This window comes from Galeopterus variegatus, unplaced genomic scaffold (assembly GCF_000696425.1).
Source record: "Galeopterus variegatus unplaced genomic scaffold, G_variegatus-3.0.2 Scaffold3380, whole genome shotgun sequence".
NCBI lineage: Eukaryota > Metazoa > Chordata > Mammalia > Dermoptera > Cynocephalidae > Galeopterus > Galeopterus variegatus.
Window position 1 is genome coordinate 163241 of NW_007729491.1, and position 19654 is coordinate 182894.

Here is a 19654-nt window from a genome sequence, read left to right on the forward strand (position 1 = left end):
AAAAAAAAAAAAAAAAAAATTTTTAAAGATGACCGGTAAGGGGATCTTAACCCTTGGCTTGGTGTTGTCAGCACCATGCTCACCCAGTGAGCCAACCGGCCATCCCTATATGGGATCCGAACCCACGGCCTTGGCGCTATCAGCACCACACTCTCCCGAGTGAGCCACGGGCCGACCCCCCCTACTGGTCATCTTTTTAAAAAAAATAAAAAGAAGAAGGAAATCCTGCCATTTGCAACAATGTGGATGAACCTGGGAGACATTATGTTAAGTGAAATAAGGCCAGCTCAGAAAGATACCTACTACATGATCTCACTCCTGTGTGAAATCTAAAAATGTCAAATTCATAGAAGCGAAGAGTAGAATGGAGGCTGCCAGAGTCTGGGTGATAGGGGGATTGGAAAGATATTGGTCAAAGGACTACAAATTCCAGTTAGACTGGAAGAATAAGTTCAAGAGACCTATTATACAACATGGTAAGTAGATAACGATGTATTACATTCTCGCGAATTGCCAGCAAGTAGATTTTAAATGTTTTCACCACCAAAAAAAGATGATGTGAAGTAATGAATATGTTAATTAGCTTGATTTAACCATACCACAATGTATACATATTTCAAAACATCATTTTGTACATGATAAATATATACAAGTTTTTGTCAATTATAAAAAAGTAAGTAAGTAAGTAAGGGCCAGTGTCAGAATCTGTGTGAGTTAGGTCAGTTGAGGATGAGAATTAGAATCAATGTCAGGATGAGCTTCACGCTCAGCATCAGGGTGATAGTCAGTGTCAGGCTGAGGGTCAGGATTTGGATCATAATGATGTATGGGAGAGTATGAGGGTCAGAGTGAGTTTTAGGTAAATGTCAGGGTAAGGAGGAAGGTCATAACCAAACTAAGGGTCACAGCCAGGATCAGAGTCAGGTAGATTATCTTTGGAAGGGTCAGTGTGAAGGTCACAGTTAGGGTCATGATCATTGTCAGGGACACTCGCATACAGGAGTAAGCATTACAGTTTGTGTCAGGGTGAGCATAGGGTCCAGCCAGGGTGAGTATCAGGGTCAAAGTCATGCTCACTGTTAGGGTCAGATTGAAGGTCCGGGTAAAGGTAAGTGTCAGAATTGGGTGAGGATGAGGGTCAGGGAAGTAGTAGGGTAAAGGTCAGGTTAAGGTACATTCATGATAAGTTTCTGATCAGTGTCAGAGGAGAATGAGGATGAAGGTCAGGTTTAAAGTGTGGATAAAGTGAGGCTAAAGTTCATGGTTAAGATCAGGGTCTCAAGTCAAGGTAAGAGTCAACATGAATTGCAGTGTCTTAAGGGTGACATTCACAATCAGGGTCAGGGGCATGCCTATTGACATAGTGAGGATCAGGGTCAGTTTGAGTGTCCAAGTGAGGTTTTAGTTAGGTTTACAGTCAAGTTAGATGAGGTTCAGAATGTGGGTCAGGGTCAAGGTAAGTGTGAAGTGAGGGTCATGTTCAGGATCAGGTTAGGAAATATGGTAAGGGTTGAGATAAAGCTATTTTTAGGGTAACAGTCAGGAAATGATTCAGTCAGGATCAGATTGATTCTCAGGATCACTATCAGGTTTAATGTCAGGTAAAAAGTCATGATCAGGTAAGTTTCAGGGTAAATATCAGGGTCAGGTCCTGGGTGAGGGTCAGCATGAATTTCTGGGTCTTGGTGAGGCTAACGGTCATGTACAAAGTCAGGTTGATAGTCATTGTGAGGATCAGAATGGAGGTTAGTGTCAGAGTCATGATGAAGCGGAGAGCCATGTTCAGGATAAAGGTCAGGGTCAGGGTTAGTAACAGGGTGTGGTGCCAACTTGGGTCAGGGTGAGGGAGGGTTAGTGTCAGGGTCAGGCTTAGAGTCTAGTTCAGATTCAGCATAAGTTTCAGATTCAGGGAATATTCAAGAGCATCATGAAGGTGTGTGTGAGGGTATGAAGGTCTTCGTAGGTAATAGTCAAGTCAGGTAAGTGGTATAAGTGAACAATAGAGTCAGGATCAGGCAAGGGTCAGAATTATGGTCATGATGAGGGAGACGGTGAGGTTAAGATTCAGGGCCAGGGTGAAAGTCAAGGTGAGTGCCAGCATAGGGTTAGCTTCAATGTTAGGGTCAGGTAAGGGTAAGGATGAAACTGAAGGTAAAGTTGAGGGACAGGGTCAGGGACAGGTACAGAATCAGGATCAGGATGAGAATGAGATAAAGTATCTAAATGACAACCAGGATCAGAGTTAGGGTGAGTGACACAGTCAGACACAAGGTGAGCGTGAGCATCAGGGTGAGGTTTAGGTATTGAGTAGGGGTGGTATCAGAACAAGAGTGAGGGTCAGAGTCAAGGTGAGAGTATATATTTCAGGGTCAAGACTCATGGTTATCATCAGTGTCTAAGTCAAGTTGAGGATCAAGGTCAGGATCATAGTGTGAGTCAGAGTCAGAGTTGGGATAGGATAGATGAGGGTCAATTTCAGGGTAAGGGTTAGAGTCAAAGTCCAGGTAAAAGTTAGGATCAAGTGAAGTCCAGGTCCAATTCAGCATCAGGATCAACGTGAAAGTGAGAATGAGAAACAATGTCAGTATGAGAGTCCAGGTCACTGTGAGGGTAAAGTGTCCACCATGGTCACGGGCAAGATGAGGTTCAAGGTGAGGTTCAAATTCAGGGTCAGCTCTAGGGTCAGGGTCAATGTCAGGGTGAAGATAAGGGCAGGGTTATGGCTGTAACATTTCACCTTTTGCTTACAATTGTATTACTAACATTAATTCAGGTACTGCTGTCATATCAAAAACAAAGCATTCTTCTTGCTAATTCTGGTTAATTTTTTTTTTTGAGGAACAGTAATGGATTTGGGGTACTCAACGTTTCAGTAATTTTTTTTCCTTTGGTGGCTGGCAGGTACAGAGATCCAAACCCTTGACGTTGGCATTATGAGCACCACACTCTTAACTAGTGAGCTAACCAGCCAGCCTATTTTTATTATTATGGACCGTTCGATACTATGGTTCATATCACCATCTCTGAAAAATCAAAATATTCCATATTTGACTTACTGTAGATTTACAACCAGATAGATACTCGGGAGACGTGAAAGAACATGCAAGGGCCGACCCGTGGCTCACTTGGGAGAGTGTGGTGCTGATAACACCAAGGCCAAGGGTTCAGATCCCTATATAGGGATGGCCAGTTAGCTCACTGGGTGGGCGTGGTGCTGACAACCCCAAGTCAAGGGCTCCGATCCCCTTTCCGGTCATTTTTTTTTTTTAAAAAAAAAAAAAAAAAAGAAGGCCCGCCCGTGGCTCACTTGGTCCAGTGCGGTGCTGATAACACCAAGGCCAAGGGTTCAGATCCCTATATAGGGATGGCCAGTTAGCTCACTGGGTGGGCGTGGTGCTGACAACCCCAAGTCAAGGGCTCCGATCCCCTTTCCGGTCATTTTTTTTTTTTAAAAAAAAAAAAAAAAAAGAAGGCCCGCCCGTGGCTCACTTGGTCCAGTGCGGTGCTGATAACACCAAGGCCAAGGGTTCAGATCCCTATATAGGGATGGCCAGTTAGCTCACTGGGTGGGCGTGGTGCTGACAACCCCAAGTCAAGGGCTCCGATCCCCTTTCCGGTCATTTTTTTTTTTTAAAAAAAAAAAAAAAAAAGAAGGCCCGCCCGTGGCTCACTTGGTCCAGTGCGGTGCTGATAACACCAAGGCCAAGGGTTCAGATCCCTATATAGGGATGGCCAGTTAGCTCACTGGGTGGGCGTGGTGCTGACAACCCCAAGTCAAGGGCTCCGATCCCCTTTCCGGTCATTTTTTTTTTTTAAAAAAAAAAAAAAAAAAAAAAGATTAAAAAAAAAAAGGAAAGAAAGAAAGAACATTCAGTGTGCAGTTAACAGGTTTTTCTGACCTAAAAATTTTTTTCCAACTTCTCCTTTTCACACAGCTTATAGAATGGTTGGAATAGAGTTTAGTTGTTAAACTTCCCATCCACTGTAAGGATCTTTTCTATCACATACTTTATCATTGGTCATTGTCCTTTGACGACTTGATGAATGGTTAGCTAAACAGCTCCCTCGGCTGGATAGCTCTAAATTAATGGAAAGTTCGTCTTCATGAATTGAGCCAAAGTGTCTTCCTACCGTCCTTTTCAGCCACGCAACATAGTAAATCCAATACCTTTTCCATATACTCCCTCGGTCATTTTCCTCCACCGGTGCACACTAGTCCAGGACTTTTTGCAAAGGTGAGGCTGTTGACTACTGTCTCATCTGAACAGGTCCTGGGTCTCCACTAACGGACAGAGGTTTCCTGAGGGGTGAAGTGGGAAGACCCCGGCCTCTGCCTGGGTCCCCGACCACACCTCAGAGGGACGGTTGCCTGGTTCCCTGGGTGGCCGCCACCTCCCTGCTGGGTCTGGGGCCTCCTCACACCCCAGGGTTGGATGGAGGGCTGGGGGCACTCAGCCAGTCCCCTTTTTACCCTGACTGCAGAGGCCCCAAAAAACAAAAGTCTGAGGTGCGGTTCTCAGATCCGAGGGGAAAGCCTGCTCGAGGTTTGAAAGAGGGAACAGCCCCAAACTTTTCCCGCTAAAGAGAGAATGGAGCGAGCGCCACGCATGGCATCTGATTGGTGCGCTCAGCCCCTGAGCCCGCCCTCTATCCCGCCCCAAGCGCTCTGCAAGGCAACCAATTGGTGCGCTCAGCCCCCTAGCCCACCTACCCGCCCCCGCCCCGCCCCGCACGCAACGCACCGCATCTGATTGGTGCGCTCGGCCCCCTATCCCGCTCCCCCACCGCCCCGCGCGTCCTGCAGGGCTTCGCATCGGTGCGCTCACCCCCTACCCCCGCTGCCGCCCTGAGCGCACGCCCTCCTTCTGGGCCCCGAAGCTTTCAGTGGAGACAGCACCGCTTAACACCTTCATTTCGTTTTCAAAAAGTTCGTGAGTCTGGCCTGGCCCTCGCTCCACCCACAGCACTAAAATAAGGAGGCTTAGAGTCTGGAGATCCGAGAGAAAGGGGGTCTAGTCCGGGAAGTAACGGGAGAAAGTTGGGGCATCGGGGGGCCGAGGGATGGTGGAGCCAAAGCTAAGGGGTTCCCCCGTCTAAAATATAAGGGACATGCCGAATGGTTCCCAAGATCCTTTCCAACTCTAAATGACTGCGACACTCAGGGGAGGTACTCTGCGATAGTCTTAGAATCAAGAGATGCTAGAACGAGACTGGGACACTTCCAACAACTTGCTCCTCGAAAAGCGTGTCACAGGACCACAATTTCTGGAAGGCTTCTATCCCGCTTTCTTTTTTCCACCACTCCCTCGCCCCAGCACTTTCTTTTTAGTCCTTGCCTGGCCCTTCAGTTCATCCTGTTTTAGTGCTCCCCAGTGGTTACTTAAAGCTGCTAACCTCTGCTGTATGGAATTAGGTCTCCAAGATCCTATCTAAGAAGGAGGGCTGAAGGAAAAGGGACTAACTGCCTTCACAAGTCAGGGATAGACGAAGGAAGAAAATCCAGGAAGTCCAGCAAAACCAGAACCGATTTTATTGAAGTGTCAAGGTAGAGTAGCACCGTGAAGGAGCAGAGCCTGAGGACATGAAAACAGAGCTAGGATTTAAGGGTACCTTAGACATAGAGGCCTGGGTTTCTGGGCCAGGAGAAAGGCCATGGGTGATTTGGATGTTCACAAGGACTTCAGGAATGCCCTGTATTTGTCCAGGAAAGGGATGGCCAGAGTGTTCAGCTTTTGCTGAAATTCTTGCAGAGCCCTCTCTTGCTCTTGCTGCTCCCCTGTCATCTGCTGCTCGTAATAGTTGATGTAGAAGCTTATCCAGTCATTCACGATGGTCACCATGGCTTCTTCAGAGATAAGAGGATCACTAAAGACCTGGGGGTTTAGTGGGGAGGGAGTTGGCAAGGGAGAATGTGATCAGCAATATGGCTCAGGGATACCCAAATAGTCCCACAAACTCTCGCAACATCCTCTTTCCTCTGATTTTTATTCTCTCTATCTAGTTGTTTCCATCAACTCCACCAGTTACCTCCCAGCTCCAAATTATTCTCCCTCCTCTGCCTTCATCCCACCTTCCCCCACCCCACTCTCTAGGCCTGTCCTTTGAAACAGAGTGCCTGAACTTACCTGCTGATTTAGCAGAGCATTAAATTCCTTCATTCCTGTGGAAATGAGATCCTTATTGGCCTGAAGAAGGGCCATCTGCCTGGTTAGAGAAAGAGGTAGAATTTGGGTTTCCATTTTCCTTGCCCTTGGGTATTTCCCTCAATCTTATTCCCCTTAAAAATCCCTTGTGCCCAGTACGGCCACCTCCTTTCCAAAACCTTTCAAATCCTGCTCTGCTCTGAGGTCAGTTTTCCTGGGTTGGGCTCACCTTCAAGTCCAACAGTGCTGTGTGTCTCACCCACACTCTTCAGTTTATGTATGTCCCTCTGTGCCAAGCTAGATATAGACAAGGAGTCTAGTGTCAGCTTAAGAGGGAAACGCCCCAAGTCTAGGCCCTGAGGTAGGCTGATAGGTCAACCTGGGGAGGAGAAGGAGGGAGAGGCTACTCTAAAGTTAGGAAGATAGCAAGGCCAAGAAAAACAGATAAATGAGGAGACCCAGAAAATGCAAAAACCAAACCAGGGACAGATCCTTGCCCTCTGCCCCACATTCCAGCATCTGGATCCAAATGCTAAGGAAACTGAGCTTTACTGAGCTCCTGTTACATTATAGGCACTTTTACCTCATTAAATATCTCTAAGACAATGTTAAATTAACTACAGATAGAACAGGCTACCCCAAGCCTTGAGTATGGGAATTAAATGCAAAACTATATACTTTGTGTGTGTGTGTGTGTTGGTATTGGTTTGGAAATGGAAAGAAGGTTAAAGGTCAAGAGAGAATTTGACCTTATCTATACTGTTGTAATTGTTTTATCAGCACCATGCTCTCCCAAGTGAACTAACTGGCCAGCCATTATAATTCTTAAAAAGAAAACAAAACAAAAAAGAAAGAAAAAAAGAAGATGGTGTAGTTCTAAAATCTTAAATTCAAATTTGAATCCTGCCTCAGTGCCTAGATTAGCAGCTTCTTGCTAAATACTTGTTGAATGAATAAATAAATGAATGATTTTGCCACTTTTCAGTTCTGTGAACTTGGTGAAGTGTCTCTATATATAAGCCTCAGGTTCCTTGTCTGTAAAGAAGGAATACAATAATACCTACCTTACAGGGGCTATTAAAATAAATTTACTCACTCAAATAGGTATTTGGTACCTGCCTTGGTTGGGAAATGGAAAGAGGGATAACAATCCAAATGTCCGAATACCTGGAGAACATCTCAGAGAACATCTCCCCATTTATAGACAGGAGATTGAGGCCCAAAGCAGGGCTGTGATATGTCACAGGTCACACACCAAGAAAGAGAGCTAACAATAAAATATAGACCTCCAGGCTCCTGTGCCCACTCTTCATCCCACTTTTTTTCTTCTTCAGGCCTTTGCTTCCAGCCTTTCTGGCTCCCTAGCCAGCCAGGCAGTATTGCTGGGCACAGGGGTGGGGGACACAAAAGCCTATTTCAGCTGCTACAGCCACTTGGCTAATGAAAGGTGAGGTGAACCCTAGGAGCCTCTCCTAAGGAACAAGGGCTGCCATGGTCTCTGAGCGGGGAGAGATCAGTGTGGACAATGGTGATCAGTAAAACCACAGAGAGTCCATAAATAGTGTGACCATATATTCCAGTTCACCCAGGACAGCTCCACTTTAGACCTGTTATCCCAACATAATTTTTAATAGTGCCTCCTTTAATGACACTCTCGAAAGTCCTAGTTTGGACAATAAATTATACATTGACACTAGTTATGAGGGCCATCTGACCTGCCTCACATGGAGCAAAGGGCCTCAAATTTGAACACTTGACATTATCTCCAAATAATGGTCAACATTTAGACAGTATGATGTACTATGTGCCAAACATAGTTTAAGAACTTTACAGATATTACTCATTTCATCCTCATTCCAACCCGATGTGGTAGGTACTAGTATTATTTCCATTTTGCAGATGAAGAAACTGAAAGAGAGATAAGTAACTTGCCCAAAACCTGACAGCTACAACCCTGGACAGAACCTGCATTTAAAGCAAGGCCCTCTGATGGAATTCATTCATAGAAATTGACCTCAGAGTTCAATACACTCACAGAAGCTAACATTTAATATAACACAATGTTTATAACCCTTCAATTTTTCACTCTACCAGGAAATTAAAATTTTTTTAAAGTGCTCAGGTTTATCTCAGACTCAGAGACACTGCATTAAGTGTCAGATAAGGGGAGGTGGAGTAGAAGGCGTTCAGGCTGACGCCCATGAGGAAAGTGATAGTTTGAGACAATCAGAAGCTTCAAGCAAGGAGTTGTCAGTTAGGGTCAAACTGTGGGGGTCTGAGAATGCCAAGCTAAAGAACCAGGATATTTTATTTTCTGATAAAAAGAGGATGCTTTTGGCAAATTTCTACTTTGAAGTCAGTACATTGCACGATGGGAAGGAGAGCGAGAGGGAAAGAGAAAAGAGGTGAATTGGGAAGGAGAGAAATACTGTCTTTAGACTCTTCCCCCGAGTTCATGGACCCTCTCCCCCAATAAACACATAAGAACATCCTGTTTCTCTTGTTTTCTGACACCATTATTGCAATCCCTTGATTTTCTCATCCCTTAGATTCTTTAGAATCCTTTCAGAAATAATATTCCTCCAGTTTCAGGGAAGCCTGATGGGCAGAGAATTTCTAGTAGAGCCCAGGAATGCCCAGAGGAAAATACAAACGAACAAACAAAAAAACTCTGGGCAGCTTAACAGGGCCTCAGTGAACATCTGATCCTATTTCTTTTCATCATGAATTAATTCATAAATATCTTTTGAGCACCTACTATGAGTTAGGTAGTACTGGTGATAAAATAAGGAGTGAAAATATAGTCCCTGGCCGCACAGCAAAGAAGGCACCTGTAACCCAGAGAGGGATACTGACTTGCCCGAAGTCACACAGCTAAGAATTCTGTGACTGAGGCTGGCCGGTTAGCTCGCTTGGGAGAGTGTGGTGCTGGCAACATGGGTTCGGATCCCCATAACGACCAGCCACCAAAAAAAAAAAAAAAAAAAAATATAGTCCCTGGCCGCACAGCAAAGAAGGCACCTGTAGGGTCGGCCCTGTGGCGCACTGGATAGTGCGCCGCTTGGGAAGCGCGGCGGCGCTCCCGTCCGAGGGTTCGGATCCCACATACAGACCGGCTCCCGCTCACTGCAAATGTTACAAAGAAAAACGGGCAGATCGGTCCTGGGGTGTCCGAGGCGGGATCCGGCAGGCCAGAGAGGCATAGCACGGTTTCCAAGCTGGACGACGGACGACTACGCAGAGGCCGGGTGCCCTTTCGCGAAGGAAAATTGCCCTTTGCAGCCGCCGTAGCCGAGCCGGAAGTGAAGGTTGGCCACGTTTATAGTCTATCCAGGCGCGGACGGAGCGGCTCGGGATGGCTGACGACGCTCAGGCCCCGCTGTGCTCCGAGCGGTTCGGATCTGGGACAGCACGGAGCTGCCGTGCCGCCGCTGACGGAAGCCTACAGTGGGAGGCCTGGGGGTGGCGCTGGTGGGGCTTCTCCGGGGACCTCAGGGTGAAGCCCGAAGGACGAGATGGCGGTGGAGGGGAGGCTCTCGCGACAGCCTCACCACCTCTCTCCGGGCTCCAGGCCGTGTTCCTGCCGCAGGGCTTCCCTGATAGCGTCAGCCCGGACTATCTGCCCTACCAGCTATGGGATTCCGTGCAGGTCAGCCCGGCCGTCTGGGGCAGGGGGCGGCATGTGGCCGGGGGCAAGGGGACAGTACAGGCCACCTCTCCCTTATCATTTACAAACTGGAGACCAAGGCCCAGAGCGGGGCTGTAACATGTTACAGGCCACGCACCAAGAAAAAGAGCCGATAATAGAATGTAAACCTCTATGCTCCTGCGTCCACTTCTCACCCCCTTCCTTTCTTCTCCAGGCCTTTGCTTCCAGCCTCTCTGGCTCCCTGGCTACCCAGGCAGTGTTGCTGGGCATAGGGGTGGGGAACGCAAAAGCCTCTGTTTCAGCTGCCGCGGCCACCTGGCTCGTAAAAGGTGAGCTGGACCCTTGGAGACTCACCTATTGCTGCTGTCAGCCCATTCATCTCTCTGACCTCTTGTTTCTCCGACTGCAAAGCCCAACCCCTCATTTTCCCCTCTGCCAGTTTGTTCTGGCTTCTAGCTCTGGGCTCTGATGTGTGTATACTTATGGACTCTTTGGGTAAGATACAGGAGCCAAATCTTCCAGTGCCTCGAGCCTTGGTACCCCGGTCTTATCGCCCGTAGTTGGGCTACCCTCATTCCATGTTAGGCAACAGCCGCACTCCATTTCCCATACAAACTTCAGAGGCTCTAAATCATCTGGATCCCAAATCCCTAAATTAACCATTCTCTCCCCTTTACCCTTAGTCTCTTTGTGGAGGATTGCCTGAGAATGCAATTTATTGAATAAAACTGCCAGCTGCCCAGGATTGGGGAAATTGGTTGATTTCAGGAAAAAAGGATGTAGCTGGTCTTGAGTAGGAGAGAAGAGATTCTGGGAAGGATGAAAGTATTCTGCATCATCTGGGATTCTAGATGATACTGAAAATAATAATTGTACTGACCATCTGCTGCGTGTGTATAGCTTTTTGAAAAATCACTAAGGAAGAAAGTAGTACCATGCCTTCTAGAGAACTAGGTCGAGAGAAGAAAAGGGAAACTGCCATGTGTTCCACATCAGGAGAGCCTACGGCTCTCTCCACTGCCCTTTGTCTTTCACTGCTATTCCCAATGGGTATTTAAATCAGACCCAAGCTCATTCTGCTTCTAACATCAGCCTGGCCACATCTCTGGTGAGCCTCCCTGGATCTTTTGAAGAATCAGAAGGCTCTTGCTTACACCTTTATCATCAAGACTGAGCAAACTGACTAGATATGAGTCGCCTGTGGAAAGCAGCTTTTTCTGACAGTTGACAGTGCATGTTAGTGGAGAGGTGGTGGTGATTTGTGGCTTGTTATCCTGGTTGTCTCTTCTTTTAATAATAATAATCGTTCATGGAGACAGTGCTTATTACATGCCAGTCTTTGTATATATTGACTCAGTGTTCACAATAGCTCTGAGATAGGTATTACCATTATCTCCATTTTACAGATGAGGAAACTGAGGCACACCTTCCCAAGGTCACTCCTTCAGTAAGTGGTAGGGCATGGATTTGAACCTGGGTGGCTTAGCTCCAGAGTCCATTTTCATACCACCACACTGTGCTTAATTTGGATCTTTTTCATTGCTCTCATATTGGCTAAGTTTCTGAAATGCGGTTGGAGCTTGGGTGAGGAGTTGATGTTTTCATATCATTTCTAAGCATCCCAGTCTTATCACCAACATGTTGACTATATATGCCTTTAGCTCAGACAGGTTATTAAGGAAAAGTAGGACTATGTTAAGATATGAAAAAAATCCACTTGTTTTAGAGCCTGTTACTGATATTAAATGAAGCCCTCTTAATTAGAAAGGATTTTACAAGCTCATTCCCATCAAACATGGGAAATTCAAATGCAGAGCTTCATATAAAAAACTCCCTTGAAATTTTTTGATGTGATCATTTTTAGTTAAATGTCTCTTAACAGAACATGATATTAGTTGTTGTAACTAACAATCACAATACTAATAGCTAATATTTTGATAGCCAGGCATTTTGCGCACTTAGATGTAACATGTACCTTGATCTCTGCAGCAGCCATATTAGTTAGATGCCGTTATTAATTCATTTTTCAGATGAAGAAACTGAGACACTGAGAGGCTAAGTAACTTGTCCAAGGTCACGTAGGGCCAGGATTTGGCCCCAGGCAGACTGACTCCTATGTCCTCTTCTTAACTACTACACTCTTCTGCCAGTTAAAATTTTAGGATGGGGGCTGGCGGGTTGGCTCAGTGGGTTAGAGCATAGCCTTGTAACAACAAAGTCAAGGGTTGAGATCCCCTTACCAGCCAGCCACCAAAAAAATTTTTTTTAGGATGGAGCCAAGTACAATTTGTGGATGGCTTATTCCTTACTAGGATTCAGAAGTTTCTAGATCTTAAAGCTCAGCTAATTCTAAGTGACCCAGAAAAGCAGGTAGGAATTAAGTTTCCAATGCTAATGGACAATTTTGTCTTTCAGATAATAGGAAGGTATATCATTAATGTATCCAATGACAACCTCCAGATTCCTACAGGGGCCCTGTAGACTGCCTCTAATGATCTATAGAAAGGTAGAGTAGGCCCCTCTTTCTGTCTGGCCCAAAGAGGACTTACACCTGATTGGATATGAGGGCGCAAAGGGAAGAAAAGAAGAGTCTAACCTAGCGAGCTTCTTCTCAACCAGTAAAAGTAGTCTTGCCATGTTCAGACTCACTAAGTTGATCCAATACAAGAATCTTTAAGTTGAACAATGAAAATTTTGTGTAGAATATAATGTACTTGAAGGTAAGAGGTTAAGGTGAGTGATAGGAGGCAGGGAGGCCTGTAAAGCTACCTGGCGGGTACTACTTCCAGGGCAAGACAGGACAGAAATGGAGAAGCAGAGCAGGCCGGATAGGAACGTGGTGTGCATATGCACCCTTAGAAGGAGGCAGTCACTACTCAGCCCCAGCTGACTGTGGTAGTGAGGGAAGGTTGAGCCAGTGTTGCCATGTCTTCAGGTTCTTCCAGAAGGCTGGAAATCCAAATTTTCTTGTAATGTGTCCTGTTGTCTCTGAGCTTTAGTGAAAGGGAGTGATCCCTCCCAAGCTTATAGGATTATTGTGAAAATATTGTCCACCAGAGTGCTTAGCAATCTCCCTCAAGTCTGGAGTTGGGTAAACATTTCTATTAAAAAACTATTTCTATTAAGAGGCCCAAGGATAGAAGTGCTGGAAAGGGTTAAGTGCATCTGTTTTCATTAGACAGTGGGGAAGGCTGGTCTGTGTCACCACCTTTGTATATTGTGGGATGCTCCCGACCCTCCTTCCCACAACCTAGTTTCCCTTCTCCTTGCATCCTCCACTTCAGGGTCCATGCCCTCAAGGTCAAACAAGTTGGAGTCCTCTGTCCACTGTATCTGTCCTTTCCAGTGGCCACTGTGTGAGTCCCTCTCAGTTGTCTGGTTCCAAAACATTCCTTCTTTGTGATCCCACTGCTGGGTTTAATGGGTGCTACTCTCTGTGTAAGAGATGGTCTAAATTAGCAAGCCTTTCTGTAAAGGGCCAAAAGGTAAATATTTTACACTTTGCAGGCCAAACAGTCCCGGTTGCAGCAATGAAAGTGTGCCGATGTATTGCAAAAACAGCCATAGACAATCTCTAAGTGAATGGGTACGGTTGTGTTCCAATAAAATTGTGTTCCAATAAAACTTTATTTACACAAACGGAGTGGAAGCCTGCAGACCATAGTTTACTGATCCCTGGTGTAAATCAATATTTTTCATACTGGCTATCTGCTTTTACACTGGATTTAGAGCCTGGAACCATGACTGTCTGGGTCACTGCAGTATCCCCTGTGCCTCATGAAGTACCTGGCACAGACTAAGTAGCCAGTAAGCATTTGTTGCACAAGTGAAGGTCCAGCTGATTCTGGAGACTTTTCTTTCTCTCTCCAGCCCGAGGAGGTCTCTCCCTCTGCCCTGCAGCCCCAGCTCTCTCTCTGACTCCAACCTGCAGTTCAAGGCTTTTTAAAATTCATTTATGCTGTAATGACCAGCTCTGAACATACTGTCCAGCTAAAGAACTAGAATATCAGCAATAACCTCTGAATTTTCCACTTAAGCGTTCCTTCTTGTTTTAGTAGTTTTACCAAATAGATCTATATTCCTAAACACTTTTTTGTTGAGTTTTGGTTGTTTTAGAGCTTAGTGAAAAGTGTATTGTGCTCTATGTGGTCTTCATGAGTTACTTTTTCACGCAAGATTATAACACTAGCATTCATATGTGTTGATGTGAATAGCTGTAATTCATTGGATTTTTCAGCGCTGTCTAATATGCCACTGAGTGAATATACCAGAATTTATTTATGCATTATGTTCTCTTGAGTACCCACTGAGGAACTGCTAAGTCTAGACACTTCTGACCCCATCATACAGCTGTGTCTGTCCAGAACTTATTGTACCAGACTGAGCTCCCAAAGGAAGTAACTCTGGGTAAATTGATCAATTCAGTACCACAGTCTGCCAGGCCTGGCAGGTCCCAAGCCTCTTCTTGTTCCTTACCAGTGCCTTTTTCTCTCCCCCAGATTCAACGGGTATGCTGGGCCGCATTGTCTTTGCCTGGTGGAAGGGGTGAGTTTGTCTTCCCTGCCAGGAGATTTCTGGCAACTCTTCTCAAGCTAGTAGTAATGACAGTAATGGTATTAGCCATTCATTGTGGTTGTGAAGGTTCCATGAGAGTCTATGCAAAGTGCTCAGCACATTGCACAGTACATAAGTGCTCAGTAAGCACTGGCTGCTATTCACAGCTTTAACTATGCCCCACGAGCACTCTGCATATTGTCTCTAATCCTTATAACAACTTTGTAGGGTAGAATTGAATGTGTACATTTTACAGATGTGAAATACACCCACAAGAGGGAAGTTATTTGCCCAAGCCACACTGCTTGTAACTTAGTGAGATGGGATTTGAACCTGAAGCCTGTCATCTTTGCATGGCATCAGGCTAGTTTATTGGATAGAACCCTAGACCAGGCCCCTGTGTGTTCAAGAGCTTCCCTATATGTGTCTGGTACCCCACCCAGGGATGATCCGTCTCACTTCAGGAGATTTCAAATGAAGGCTCGGGGCAAATGCTGCAGATTCTAGGTGGGCTGGGGGCTGTAGCATCCCCTGCCACTGGGATCTTAGAGAAGTGGTCCCCCGTGTTTGTGCACAGGCCAGGGAGTCACTGACTGACACACAGGGGCAGTAGAAGTAGCCATCTGCAGTACTGTGTACAGAAGTATCCCAGGCCTGAATGTTGGAGGCCAGCTCTCTTGGCCTTTTCTCTCCACTCTCCATGTGAGACTGACTGACACACAGGGGCAGTAGAAGTAGCCATCTGCAGTACTGTGTACAGAAATATCCCAGGCCTGAATGTTGGAGGCCAGCTCTCTTGGCCTTTTCTCTCCACTCTCCATGTGATCCCAGGGAATCATATTCCCTATCTGGGCTAGTTACCTATAACCCTCAGGGTTACACTAAATTTAGTATTTGCCACTCCAAAATGTATGGACTTCTTTCTGGGTGCCCTTAATGAAGCAAGAAAAGGAAGCAGGGAGAGGCAGAGGAACCCAGGAATAGCCTCCCTCAGAGGAAGGCCAGAGGGTGGGAAGCTACCACAAGACAGTCGGGTGTTTTCCTTGGTAAGTTATGGGTTAGTAAGGGAGAAACACTAGGTGATCAGTGAAAGTCCTCCCAGCTAATGGCGGCATTTCAGGCAGCAGTGACTGGGTGTGGGGACAGATGTCTGGCTGGGGATATGGGTTTTTCAGACCTTACCGTGGCCTAGGTTTCCCCACACTGCCCGTAGAATGTGTTTTCTCCTTAAATCTGAATTTCAACAACCTCTCCTCCCCAACAGGAGCAAACTGGACTGTAATGCCAAGCAGTGGAGGTGAGCAGGGGCTGGGACAAGGGGAGGAAAATCCTCTATTATGAAGGTCTCTCACCTCTGACCTCTAACCTCTGATCCCTCCCCCAGGCTTTTTGCTGACATCCTCAACGATGTAGCTATGTTTCTCGAGATTATGGCTCCCATATACCCCATCTGTTTCACCATGACCGTCTCCACCAGCAACTTGGCCAAGGTACCCACCTGTGGGGCATCCCTGTGCCCAAGATACCTGCCTTGGTGGTACTGTGGGGGGGCTCACCTGGGCCCTGTGCTCAAGGCACTTCTAGAAGAATGAAAAAGTTCAGATGTTTCTACTAGGACCCAAACATGTCTTCTGATCCTTCTCCAACCAGACAGCCACTAGTGCCTCGGTCAGTCAGTCTGAGGCAGTGTCTGGAGCCACAGCACTGGCAGGGGAGCTCCAAGGTGAGAAGAGAGAAGGAGCAATCCAGTGTCAACATTTTGGGGCCAGTTTCGCAGCTGCCTTTCATTCTTTCAATAATATATTTATTGAGTGCCTACGGCATGAGTGATACAGATCATGGACCCTCCCATCTTTGAAAGGAAGCCATACATAATTACACAAATATTTATGGAATTATAAGTACACGTATCCCAGATGAGAAATGTAGGGGGTATAGGAGGGTTCATTGGGGAATCTGGCCTGGTCAGGGCATGCAGGAAGGCCCCCCCTAAGGCTGGGTCCTAGAGAATGAGTTTAGGATGCAGGATGGGTGTTCTGGGCAGAACAGTCAGCATGTGTCAAAGTCCAGAGGCAAGAAAGAGCACAGACCTGATGTGAAGGCTGGAGGGACACGTGCATTGAATGCGAGCTCTTCCTCTGTGCGGGGGGCTTGCACTCACAGCTCCTTCAGGTTGGCCTCATTCTGATGAGGAAACTGAGGCCTGACAAGGTTCAGTAAAGAGCATAGCCTGTCCTCACCACAGAGTTCAGTACCTGGCACAGAATGAAAACTCAAGAAGACTTGTAAGACCCATCTCAAAGGCCCATTTAGCCATCTATTTTAAATCTCTTTAGAGCAGTGTTTCTCCCCAAGACACTACGGTATTTTGGGTGCAGCAGTTCTTTGCGGTAGAGGACATTTAGTTTCCCTGGCGCAGGCACTAAATGCTATGAGTACCGTTCCCCCCATAAGGGGAAGCACTTCCTCCCTCCCACCCCGCCGTAGGAAACACCAGAGAAAACCAAGGATTCTGACCTCTGACAGGTGCTTCAGATTCTGCACTAAACTCCCCCTTTGGGAGCCTCAGTCTCTTCATCTGTCCAATAAGGGACTAGAACAGGGCATGAACTTCCCCCTTAAGACCCCTCTCTAGTGTTCCCTTCTCAGTGGCCAGCACCAACACCCCCAGCTACACCAGCCAGAAGCCTGGCTGTCATCATGCCTCCTCCTTCACTTGTCACCCTCAGCCAAACCTCCACTCACTTCTGATATTTTTCCCTCTTAAATCTCTCCAGCCCATTTACTCCTCCATCTCCCTATTGCCGTCATGTCACTGCTGAGGAGGCTGTTACTTCCCGGGTAGTCTCTCTGCTTCCTCTCTCACCCCTCTCCAGTTCTTATCCAAGCAGCTCAGTGTGCCTTTAAAAGTGGAAATCAGGGCCAGCCATTAGCTCAGTTGGTTAGAGTGCGGTGTTATAACACTAGGGTCAAGGGTTTGAGTACCTGTACCAGTCAGCTGCAAAAATAAATAAATAAAATAAATAAAAGTGGAAATCAAATCAGATCACTTCCCTGCCCCGTTGCTCTTAGGATAAAGACCTTAACAAGGCTGCATATGGTCAGGTTCCTGGCAGTCACACCAGCCTCATTTTGTACTACATTTCTCTTGCCTTTGAACAAACTATTTCTCCTACCTATATAGTAACTGTTTATTTGTTTATTATCTATTGATCTGTATGCTTCATGAGGACAGGGCCCATGTCTGACTTGTATCATATCACCTAAACCTATATCTGGCATCTAAAAGAAGCTTGATAAATATGGGATGAATGAGGGTGATCAGTGACACTCATCAATGAGCTTTACCAACCTGAGATCTGCAAGGGAGAGATCAGGGTGCCCTGGGAGGTCAAGGCTACCGATGTGGGTTTTGAACTGGCCTGGAAGGCTGGATAGGCCTTAACTGGGGCAGGAAGAGAGTACAGGAAGTACAGGCAGGCAGAATGTAAGCATCAAATTGGAAACCAGACAGGGACTGGAGTTCAGCAATGGGAGGGTGTAGTCAGAGCAGGAGTTGGGGGCTGGAGAAGTTCTGGGCTGAAAATAATCTTGGACCTCAACACTGGGGAAAGAAATTAAGTTTCCTTGGGGCCGGGTCCACAGGGTGATAGTGGTAGGCAGGACTTTGGTTTTCTGGAAGAAGAGGGAGGTGAGCCTAAGGGACTTGCGGGGTGGGAACGAAATACCACAGACAGACAGCATTTGGGGTTCAGCTGTGGGCTCACCTGAGGCTGGCTTTTCCAGGCTGGTATGAGCCATTTCCTTGGCTCACCTGCAGAAGCACCTGCATTGTCACAGCACATGGCTGCTCTGACCTTCACTCTTCCTTTCCCACCCAGTGCATCGTGAGTGTGGCTGGCGGGGCCACTCGGGCTGCGCTGACCATGCACCAGGCCCGGAGAAACAACATGGCCGACGTGTCCGCCAAGGACAGCAGCCAGGTGAGCGGCAGGATTGGAGGAATGGCACGGAGGAGGGCCAGGCCACAGTTTGGTAGTACAGAGAGAAGTGCCTGAGTGCCCCTGGGGTAGGGCGGGGTGGGGGCTGGTGTGTAGAGACCCACAGGAAGGAATACAGGTGCTCCCTGCTCTGACTCTCAGGATATGTAGTCAAGTGTGAGGGCATAGGCTCTGGTGGCAACAAGTCCAAGCTGATCTTCTCAGCCTCTGCCCACTGCCTGTTTGGCCAAGAGTGAGCCCTTACCTTTGCCCTCTGTAGGTCTAGCTGCACCCTGGAAACTGGGTGTTTGATCACGCACGGCCCCACAGTGAAGGCCCCTGGCAAGTCAAAAGGTTCTCAGCACGTGGGCTTGCTGGGGTCACTGGCCAAGGCCGCCACTCAGCAGTTTAGCAGCTCTCCTGGCCCAGCCCCTCCACCTGACCAGGCAAACCCCGAGTGGGGGTAGGGACACCCCTGAGACTGAACCTACAGATATTAGATCCTCCCAGACCCTTGCGCTGAGAGCTTATGTGCATCACATCATCTGACTCTTGCAGCAACCCCGTGAGGTAGGTGCTGTATCACCCCTGTTCTACAGATGAGGAAAGTAAGGCCCAGGGAGGTCCCAGAGGTGTGAAATGCTTTTCTTTGACACTGAAGCGACTTAGAAATCTCTGTTCTATCCAGTCCTACTTTCTGGCCTTCTCTTATATTGTTTTGCTTAATAATATTAACACAAGCTAATATTTGTTAAGCATTAACCATGTTCCAAGTGTTCCATTTCCATGATCTTACCAAATTCTTACGATGGCCTTGTGCAGAGAGTACTCATTGCTGCCATTTTACAGAAGAAGAAATTGAGAGGTCTGATCCCCCTGGGTTCTTTTAGGCAAGTCCCTTCTCTCAGGAAATGGTTGGACTAGTTCTTGCCTGTGGTCTCTTCCAGCCTCAAATTCACAGGTTGTTAAGGAGGGAGAAATAAGTACAATCCAGGCCCTTCTCTTTAAGATATCCCAGCTTCAGGCCTGCTCTCTCACTGACCTCCAGTCCTCTTCCCAACCCCCAAGCTTTTTTTCCCAACGCCCCAGGGCTTCCTCGCTCTACAGAAACAGTAACACGTCACTGCAGAGGCAGCCTGGGCTGCATCCTGCAGCAGGCCTCTGCTTTCTACTGATGTCGCTTTATTGCCACTTGATGTGGCTGCTGGAAATGACTGTTCCCACCTGGGAGGGAGGAGATCTCTCTAACTCCTGGGTTCCCAAAGCCCCTAATCCCCAGTTTACTGCCACACCCACAGCCTTTATTCCCACAGCCCTCCCCCTTGTGG

General features: G+C 47.1%; 2 protein-coding genes across 4 annotated transcripts in view; one reads left to right on the forward strand and one right to left on the reverse strand.

Moving 5' to 3' along the window:
* Positions 1 to 5507: 5507 nt before the first annotated feature.
* On the reverse strand, positions 5508 to 14344 carry AHSP (alpha hemoglobin stabilizing protein). Of its 2 annotated transcripts, none has more exons than XM_008584809.1 (3): positions 14269 to 14344; positions 6126 to 6204; positions 5508 to 5873 (listed from the first exon to the last, which is right to left on the reverse strand). In XM_008584809.1, exons 2-3 carry the CDS (start codon positions 6198 to 6200, stop codon positions 5670 to 5672), a joined length of 279 nt encoding a protein of 92 aa, XP_008583031.1. In that variant the 5' UTR covers positions 6201 to 6204; positions 14269 to 14344; the 3' UTR covers positions 5508 to 5669. The 2 variants fall into 2 exon arrangements, with proteins under 2 accessions (XP_008583031.1, XP_008583029.1); XM_008584807.1 differs by lacking the exon at positions 14269 to 14344 and adding an exon at positions 8902 to 8953.
* LOC103600525 (chromosome unknown open reading frame, human C16orf58) overlaps positions 9499 to 19654 on the forward strand; it is a 15172-nt gene continuing 5016 nt past the window's right edge. The window contains exons 1-6 of one of the 2 annotated variants that reach the window (XM_008584805.1): positions 9499 to 9792; positions 10007 to 10121; positions 14292 to 14337; positions 15611 to 15643; positions 15731 to 15836; positions 18228 to 18329. In XM_008584805.1, coding sequence (XP_008583027.1) covers positions 9499 to 9792; positions 10007 to 10121; positions 14292 to 14337; positions 15611 to 15643; positions 15731 to 15836; positions 18228 to 18329 — 696 coding nt within the window. The remainder of the gene's footprint in view (positions 9793 to 10006; positions 10122 to 14291; positions 14338 to 15610; positions 15644 to 15730; positions 15837 to 18227; positions 18330 to 19654) is intronic. The other variant, XM_008584806.1, reaches the window with a different exon arrangement.

What these genes read in the sequence shown, in the direction of transcription:
- AHSP (XM_008584809.1), bottom strand. Translation starts at nt 6,200, where the DNA reads ATGGCCCTTCTTCAGGCCAATAAGGATCTCATTTCCACAGGAATGAAG. An exon ending in ATGCTCTGCTAAATCAGCAG is followed by an intron (nt 5,874 to 6,125) that starts GTAAGTTCAGGC and finishes CTAAACCCCCAG; the next exon opens with GTCTTTAGTGATCCTCTTAT.